This window comes from Oncorhynchus mykiss, chromosome 1, assembly GCF_013265735.2.
Source record: "Oncorhynchus mykiss isolate Arlee chromosome 1, USDA_OmykA_1.1, whole genome shotgun sequence".
Classification (NCBI taxonomy): domain Eukaryota; kingdom Metazoa; phylum Chordata; class Actinopteri; order Salmoniformes; family Salmonidae; genus Oncorhynchus; species Oncorhynchus mykiss.
Genome location: NC_048565.1, coordinates 2,998,328 through 3,007,926, shown reverse-complemented (window position 1 = coordinate 3,007,926; position 9,599 = coordinate 2,998,328). Strand labels below are relative to the sequence as shown.

The 9,599-nt window shown below is 43.8% G+C and overlaps 1 protein-coding gene across 1 annotated transcript; it reads left to right on the top strand.

Annotated features, from left to right (window-relative positions):
• Positions 1-3,932: 3,932 nt before the first annotated feature.
• LOC118966169 (secreted protein CSS1-like) lies at positions 3,933-5,618 on the top strand. Its single transcript, XM_036989269.1, has 2 exons — positions 3,933-3,964; positions 4,178-5,618. Exons 1-2 carry the CDS (start codon positions 3,933-3,935, stop codon positions 5,616-5,618), a joined length of 1,473 nt encoding a protein of 490 aa, XP_036845164.1.
• Positions 5,619-9,599: the final 3,981 nt, after the last annotated feature.

Sequence of the window (9,599 nt, the reverse complement as noted above, 5' to 3'; positions counted from 1 at the left end):
TGTGTGTGTGTGTGTGTGTGTGTGTGTGTGTGTGTGTGTTGGAGAACAGGGAAAAGGGAAATGGAGTCTCTCCATCGTGTCTGGCTGGCTTCACTCCATTTTAAATGAACTGTCGTACGATGCTCTTATTTACCTAACATTACAATATGGGTCAGCCGACATCATTACTGTTAGAATGTTGGAGTGCTCCCTCCTTGCTCAGCCAGCGTTAGTTATTAGCTTTAAAGTGAAGCCCCACTGTGCATTCGCATCAGGAGCTTTGATTTGAATGGGTCCTTGGCTCTGCCGGGGGGGAGGGGGGGGGGGGGGGTGATGTAAGCAGTGAGTCAGTGTTGCATAGATAGAACTAGATATAACTAGATAGAGCTAGATATAACTCGATAGAGCTAGATATAACTAGATAGAGCTAGATAGAACTAGATAGAGCTAGATAGAACTAGATAGTACTAGATAGAAATAGATAGAACTAGATAGAGCTAGATAGAACTAGATAGTACTAGATAGAACTAGATAGAACTAGATAGAGCTAGACAGAGCTAGATAGAACTAGATAGAGCTAGATAGAACTAGATAGTACTAGATAGAAATAGATAGTACTAGATAGAGCGAGATAGTACTAGATAGAACTAGATAGAGCTGGATAGAACTAGATAGAACTCGATAGAGCTGGATAGAGCTAGATAGAACTAGATAGAAATAGATAGAACTAGATAGAGCTAGATAGTACTAGATAGAGCTAGATAGAACTAGATAGAAATAGATAGAACTAGATAGAGCTAGATAGAACTAGATAGAGCTAGATAGAACTAGATAGAGCTAGATAGAACTAGATAGAAATAGATAGAACTAGATAGAGCTAGATAGCACTAGATAGAGCTAGATAGAACTAGATAGAGCTAGATAGCGCTAGATAGAACTAGATAGAAATAGGTAGAACTAGATAGAGCTAGATAGCACTAGATAGAGCTAGATAGAAATAGATAGAACTAGATAGAGCTAGATAGAACTAGATAGTACTAGATAGAACTAGATAGAGCTAGATAGAGCTAGATAGAACTAGATAGAACTAGATATAGCTAGATAGAACTAGATAGTACTAGATAGAGCTAGATAGAACTAGATAGAAATAGATAGAACTAGATAGAACTAGATAGAAATAGATAGAACTAGATAGTACTAGATAGAGCTAGATAGAACTAGATAGTACTAGATAGAAATAGATAGAACTAGATAGAGCTAGATAGAGCTAGATAGAAGTAGATAGTACTAGATAGAACTAGATAGAAATAGATAGAAATAGATAGAACTATATAGAGCTAGAAAGAACTAGATAGAGCTAGATAGAACTAGATAGAGCTAGATAGAACTAGATAGAACTAGATAGAGCTAGATAGAACTAGATACAACTAGATAGAGCTAGATTGAACCAGATAGTACTAGATAGAACTAGATAGAGCTAGATGGAACTAGATGGAACTAGATAGAACTAGATAGAATTTGATAGAACTAGATAGAGCTAGATAGAACTAGATAGTACTAGATAAAAATAGATAGAACTAGATCGAGCTAGATAGAACTAGATAGTACTAGATATAAATAGATAGAGCTAGATAGAGCTAGATAGAACTAGATAGTACTAGATAGAACTAGATAATACTAGATATAACTAGATAGAGCTAGATAGAGCTAGATATAACTAGATAGTACTAGATAGAACTAGATAGAAATAGATAGAACTAGATAGAGCTAGATAGAGCTAGATAGAACTAGATAGTACTAGATAGAACTAGATAGAACTAGATAGTACTAGATAGAACTAGATAGAACTAGATAGAACTAGATAGAGCTGGATAGAACTAGATAGAGCTAGATAGTACTAGATAGAACTAGATAGAACTAGATAGAACTAGATAGTACTAGATAGAACTAGATAGAACTAGATAGTACTAGATAGAACTGGATAGAACTAGATAGAGCTGGATAGAACTAGATAGAACTAGATAGTACTAGATAGTACTAGATAGAAATAGATAGAACTAGATAGAGCCCTAACAGAATCATCTGATCATCTAGCCTCGTGTTATTTTGTTATGCCCTATGGAATCTCAGCTCCAGTACGGTGTATCTCAACATCCTCTTCTTCAATGACACAAAGGGATAAATACCTTACTGTACTTTTGATTTAGGTGTATTCAACGGGCTTGATTTAGGTGTATTCAACGGGCTTGATTTAGGTGTATTCAACGGGCTTCATTTAGGTGTATTCAACGGGCTTGATTTAGGTGTATTCAACGGGCTTGATTTAGGTGTATTCAACAGGCTTCATTTAGGTGTATTCAACGGGCTTGATTTAGGTGTATTCAATGGGCTTGATTTAGGTGTATTCAATGGGCTTGATTTAGGTGTATTCAATGGGCTCATTGATTAAAATATATTTAAGGTAAAAACAGTTAAAGGTGGTCGTTCAGCTGTCATTGAGTTAAAGGTGGTCGTTCAGCTGTCATTCAGTTAATGGTGGTCGTTCAGCTGTCATTCAGTTAAAGGTGGTCATTCAGTTAAAGGTGGTCGATCAGCTGTCAATCAGTTAAAGGTGGTCATTCAGTTAAAGGTGGTCGTTCAGTTAAAGGTGGTCATTCAGCTGTCAATCAGTTAAAGGTGGTCATTCAGCTGTCATTCAGTTAAAGGTGGTCGTTCAGCTGTCATTCAGTTAAAGGTGGTCATTCAGCTGTCATTCAGTTAAAGGTGGTCATTCAGTTCAAGGTGGTCGTTCAGTTAAAGGTGGTCGTTCAGTTAAAGGTGGTCATTCAGTTCAAGGTGGTCATTCAGTTAAAGGTGGTCGTTCAGCTGTCATTCAATTAAAGGTGGTCGTTCAGCTGTCATTCAGTTAAAGGTGGTCATTCAGTTAAAGGTGATGGTTCAGCTGTCATTCAGTTAAAGGTGGTCATTCAGCTGTCATTCAGTTAAAGGTGGTCGTTCAGCTGTCATTGAGTTAAAGGTGGTCATTCAGCTGTCATTCAGTTAATGGAGGTCGTTCCGCTGTCATTCAGTTAAAGGTGGTCATTCAGCTGTCATTCAGTTAAAGGTGGTCATTCAGTTCAAGGTGGTCATTCAGTTAAAGGTGGTCATTCAGTTAAAGGTGGTCATTCAGTTAAAGGTGGTCATTCAGTTCAAGGTGGTCGTTCAGTTAAAGGTGATGGTTCAGCTGTCATTCAGTTAAAGGTGGTCATTCAGCTGTCATTCAGTTAAAGGTGGTCGTTCAGCTGTCATTCAGTTAAAGGTGGTCATTCAGCTGCCATTCAGTTAAAGGTGGTCGTTCAGCTGTCATTCAGTTAAAGGTGGTCGTTCAGCTGTCATTCAGTTAAAGGTGGTCATTCAGTTAAAGGTGGTCGTTCAGCTGTCATTCAGTTAAAGGTGGTCGTTCAGCTGTCATTCAGTTAAAGGTGGTCGTTCAGCTGTCATTCAGTTAAAGGTGGTCATTCAGCTGTCATTCAGTTAAAGGTGGTCGTTCAGCTGTCATTCAGTTAAAGGTGGTCGTTCAGCTGTCATTCAGTTAAAGGTGGTCGTTCAGCTGTCATTCAGTTAAAGGTGGTCGTTCAGCTGTCATTCAGTTAAAGGTGGTCGTTCAGCTGTCATTCAGTTAAAGGTGGTCGTTCAGCTGTCATTCAGTTAAAGGTGGTCGTTCAGCTGTCATTCAGTTAAAGGTGGTCGTTCAGCTGTCAATTATTCACACAAAATGCAACAAATACCAGAGCTGTAATATATATATATATATATATACGTTTAACGACACTGGGGTTGTCCCCAAACCCTATGTGAAGAGAAGGTCGTCCCAACCCCTAAACGTCTACATACTCAGTTAATGAATCATTAATGATTGGCTCTTAGATAAAAATAAACACATATCCTGAAGTTATCCGATTATTTAAATATAAATGATTCCTGATAGACGTGCTGGAGGCCAGCTGTAAGCTTTGAGTGTTTAATACGTCCATGGGCAGTGTGTGTTTGTGTGTGTGCCTACAATAGCGGGGCTGTGAGGAAGGCAGCGATGCTGCGGATAACATGCAAAGACACTCAAGGAAATGTAACAACAAGGCAGCAGAGACGGAAGACTCCTGTCAGAGCGGATCAGGATCAGGCCTAGCCCAAGGAGGTGAGTCATATCCACTACCGTCAGCCACAGCCAGTCCCAGCTAGGAGTCATATCCACTACCGTCAGCCACAGCCAGTCCCAGCTAGGAGTCATATCCACTACCGTCAGCCACAGCCAGTCCCAGCTAGAAGTAATATCCACTACCGTCAGCCACAGCCAGTCCCAGCTAGAAGTAATATCCACTACCGTCAGCCACAGCCAGTCCCAGCTAGGAGTCATATCCATTACCGTCAGCCGCAGCCAGTCCCAGCTAGGAGTCATATCCACTACTGTCAGCCACAGCCAGTCCCAGCTAGGAGTCATATCCACTACCGTCAGCCACAGCCAGTCCCAGCTAGGAGTCATATCCACTACCGTCAGCCACAGCCAGTCCCAGCTAGGAGTCATATCCACTACCGTCAGCCACAGCGAGTCCCAGCTAGGAGTCATATCCACAACCGTCAGCCACAGCCAGTCCCAGCTAGAAGTAATATCCACTACCGTCAGCCACAGCCAGTCCCAGCTAGGAGTCATATCCACTACCATCAGCCACAGCCAGTCCCAGCTAGGAGTCATATCCACTACCATCAGCCACAGCCAGTCCCAGCTAGGAGTCATATCCACTACCGTCAGCCAGTCCCAGCTAGGAGTTATATCCACTACCGTCAGCCACAGCCAGTCCCAGGTAGGAGTCATATCCACTACCGTCAGCCACAGCCAGTCCCAGCTAGGAGTCATATCCACTACCGTCAGCCACAGCCAGTCCCAGCTAGGAGTCATATCCACTGCCATCAGCCACAGCCAGTCCCAGCTAGGAGTCATATCCACTACCGTCAGCCACAGCCAGTCCCAGCTAGGAGTCATATCCACTACCGTCAGCCACAGCCAGTCCCAGCTAGGAGTCATATCCACTACCATCAGCCACAGCCAGTCCCAGCTAGGAGTCATATCCACTACCGTCAGCCACAGCCAGTCCCAGCTAGGAGTCATATCTCCTACCATCAGCCACAGCCAGTCCCAGCTAGGAGTCATGGCCACTACCATCAGCCACAGCCAGTCCCAGCTAGGAGTCATATCCACTACCGTCAGCCACAGCCAGTCCCAGCTAGGAGTCATATCCTCTACCATCAGCCACAGCCAGTCCCAGCTAGGAGTCATATCCACTACCATCAGCCACAGCCAGTCCCAGCTAGGAGTCATATCCACTACCGTCAGCCACAGCCAGTCCCATCTAGGAGTCATATCCACTACCATCAGCCACAGCCAGTCCCAGCTAGGAGTCATGTCCACTACCGTCAGCCACAGCCAGTCCCAGCTAGGAGTCATATCCTCTACCATCAGCCACAGCCAGTCCCAGCTAGGAGTCATATCCACTACCATCAGCCACAGCCAGTCCCAGCTAGGAGTCATATCCATTACCGTCAGCCACAGCCAGTCCCATCTAGGAGTCATATCCACTACCGTCAGCCGCAGCCAGTCCAGCTAGGAGTCATATCCATTACTGTCAGTCCAGTTGCCATACCAGGCGGTGATTCAACCAGTCAGGAGGTTCTCACTGGTGCAGCTGTCAAACTTTTTGAGGATATGAGGACGCATGCCAAATCTTTTCAGTGTCCCGATAGGGACTAGGTTTTTTCGTGCCCTCTTCACGACTGTCTTGGTGTGTTTGGACCATCATAGTTTGTTGGTGATGTGGACGCCAAGGAACATGAAGCTCTCAACCTGTTCCACTACAGCCCCGTCAATGAGAATGGGGGCGTGCTCGGCCCTCCTTTTCTTGTTGTCCACCATTATCTCCTTTGTCTTGATCACGTTGAGAGAGAGGTTGTTGTCCTCGCACGACACGGCCAGGTTTTCTGACCTCCTTCCTATAGGCTGTCTCATCGTTGTCGGTCATCAGGCCTACCACTGTTGTGTCGTCGGCAAACTTAATGATGGTGTTGGAGTCGTGCCCGGCCATGCAGTTGTGGGTGAACAGGGAGTACCAGGATGGGACTGAGCACGCACCCCTGAGGGGCCCCATTGTTGAGGGTCAGCGTGGCGGATGTGTGGCTGCAGATGTGAGTGCTATGGGTCTGTAGTCATTTAGGCATGTTACCTTAGTGTTCTTGGGCACAGGGACTATGGTAGTCTGCTTAAAACATGTAGGTATTACAGACTCAGTCAGGGACAGGTTTAAAATGTCAGTGAAGACACTTGCCTGTTGGTCAGCGCATGTTCGGGTACACATCCTGGTAATCCGTCTGGCCCTGCAGCCTTGTGAATGTTGAACCTTTAGCTCAGTGCGGATGTTGCCAGTAATCCTTGGCTTCTGGTTGGGGTATGTACGTACGGTCACTGTGGGGACGACGTCATAAATGCACTTATTGATGAAGCCGATGACTGATGTGGTGTACTCCTCATTCCTGGAACATATTCCAGTCTGTGATAACAAAACAGTCCTGTAGCTTAGCATCTGCGTCATCTGACCACTTCCGTATTGAGCGAGTCACTGGTACTTCCTGTTTTAGTTTTTGTTTGTAAGCAGGAATCAGGAGGACAGAATTATGGTCAGATTTGCCATGGAAGGCGAAGGAGAGCTTTGTCATGTGGAGTAAAGGTGGTCTAGAGTTTTTTTTTCCTCTTGTTGCACATGTAACATGTTGGTAGAAATTAGGTAAAACGGATTTAAGTTTCCCTGCATTAAAGTCCCCGGCCACTAGGAGCACCGCCTCATTTTCTTGTTTGCTTATGGCAGAATACAGCTCATTGAGTGCGGTCTTAGTGCCAGCATCGGTTTGTGGTTGTAAATAGACAGCTTAGAAAAATATAGATGAAAACTCTCTTGGTAAACAGTGTCATCTACAGCTTATCATGAGATACTCTACCTCAGGCGAGCAAAACCTAGAGACTTCCTTAATTTTAGATTTTGTGCACCAGCTGTTATTGACAAATAGACACAGACCTCCACCCCTTGTCTTACCGGAGGCAGCTGTTCTATCTTTCCGATGCACCGAAAACACAGACAGCTGCATGTTATCCATGTTGTCGTTCAGCCACGACTCGGTGAAACATAAGATATTACAGTTTTTAATGTCTTTGATCGGAACTCATCCAGTATGTTACCCAGTTGATTGGTTGGTCAATAGGACAGATGTTAGAGGAGGGTTACACACTCGGCGTACGGAATCTTACAAGGCACCCCGACCAAATTCGCCAACGAATTCTCAGAAGGCACCCGGACCTGTGTCCCATGTATCTGCGTCTTCTCATCGCGCAAATGGGGCTTGTCTGAAGTAAATCCTTTGTGTCCGATTTGTTCTTTGTCCAGTTCGAGGTGAGTAATCGCTGTTCTGATATCTAGAAGCTCTTTTTGGTCATAAGAGACGGTGGCAGGATCATTATGTACAAAATAAGTTACAAATAACGCAATTTTTAAAAATACGAACACATTCGTCCAGAAACCGATGGGTTGGGCCAGAGCCAGAACACATGTGGGTAAAGCGGTGGTTTGAAAATGTGTCTTTGAAACTCTGATTGGTTAGAGACGAACCAATCACTGATGACTATGTTTTGTACAGCACCCCTCGTGCCCCTTGTCACCACAAACGCTTTCAATGATGGCAGTCTCAGACTGAAGGGAACAAATTTAGTTTAAGTTGTCAGGATAGTAGACCGAACTTCGACTTGCTTCAAGAAAAATGTTTGTGTGCGCGAACATCCCGAAAAAAAAGATCATCGCAACGACAAACATTTCACAAAATCATAATATGTGCTCACAACGGCTCACCGCGGTTTCAACTGGATAGTATGATGATGGCCTTAACACAATGCACACACACACACACACACACACACACACACACACACACACACACGTATGAGCCAACACGCAAACAGAATGTCTTTCCAGTCACTTGTAGACTTGTTTGCTGTTTGCTGTGTGATTTTTGCTAACTTTCTTTGCTACCTGCCAACTTTACGGTTTTTACTTTTTAATTATCGTTTTATATTTTTTATTTTTCCCTCGATTTTTTCATTCACCTCGGACACTTTATCTGGACGTGGTTCGTCAGGACCTCCAACAGCCGAAGCTAAGCCACCCGTTACGGGGTCTGAGACGCTGAAGCCTCCCACCATTAGCTCTGACAAATTGAACACCCTAGTCATTGGCGACTCCATTAACCCGCAGTATTAGACTTAAAACGAATCATCCAGCTGTTTCATCCATAAACTGTTTACCAGGGGGCAGGGCTACCGACGTTAAGGCTAATCTGAAGATGGTGCTGGCTAAAGCTAAAACTGTCGAGTGTAGAGAGTTTAGAGATATTGTTATCCACTGTTAGCCAGCCTGCCAGCATAGTGGAGTCTGCCACTAGCACAGTCAGTGTAGTCAGCTCAGCTATCACCATTGAGACCGTGTCTGTGCCTCGACCTAGGTTGGCAAAACTAAACATGGCGGTGTTCGCCTTAGCAATCTCACTAGGATAAAGACCTCCTCCATTCCTGTCATTATTGAAAGAGATCGTGATACCTCACATTTCAAAATAGGGCTACTTATTGTTAGATCCCTCACTTCTAAGGCAGTTATAGACAATTAACTAATCACTGATCATAATCTTGATGTGATTGGCCTGACTGAAACATGGCTTAAGCCTGATGAATTGACTGTGTTAAATGAGGCCTCTCCTCCTGGTTACACTATTGACCATACCCCCGTGCATCCCGCAAAGGCGGAGGTGTTGCTAACATTTACGATAGCAAATTTACAATTTACAACAACAAAAAAATCACTGCGTTTTCGTCTTTTTAGCATCTAGTCATGAATTCTATGCAGCCTACTCAATCACTTTTTTATAGCTACTGTTTATAGGCCTCCTGGGCCGTATACAGCGTTCCTCACTGAGTTCCCTGAAATCCTATTGGACCTTGTAGTTATGGTAGATAATATTCCAATTTTTGGTGACTTTAATATTCACATGGAAAAGTCCACAGACCAACTCCAAAAGGCTTTCGGAGACATCATCGACTCAGTGGGTTTTGTCCAACATGTCTCTGGACCTACTCACTGCCACAGTCATACTCTGGACCTAGTTTTGTCCCGTTGAATAAATATTGTGGATCTTAATGTTTTTCCTCATAATCCTGGACTATCGGACCACCATTTTATTACGTTTGCAATTGCAACAAATAATCTGCTCAGACCCCAAGCAAGGATCACCAAAAGCCATGCTATAAATTCTCGGACAACCCAAAAATTCCTAGATGCCATTCCAGACTCCATCCACCTACCCAAGGACGTCCAAAAACTGGTTAACCACCAACTGAGGAAATAAATGTAACTTTGCGTAATACCCAAGATGCAGTCGCACCCCTAAAAACAAAACATATTTGTCATAAGAAACTAGCTCCCTGGTGTACAGAAAATACCCAAGCTCTGAAGCAAGCTTCCAGAAAATTGGAATGGAATGGCGCCACACCAAACTGG

Coding starts and splice junctions, on each gene's coding strand:
- LOC118966169 (XM_036989269.1), top strand. CDS start 3,933: ATGATTCCTGATAGACGTGCTGGAGGCCAGCT. Junction 3,965..4,177: donor AGACGTGCTGGAGGCCAGCT/GTAAGCTTTGAG, acceptor CACTACCGTCAG/CCACAGCCAGTCCCAGCTAG.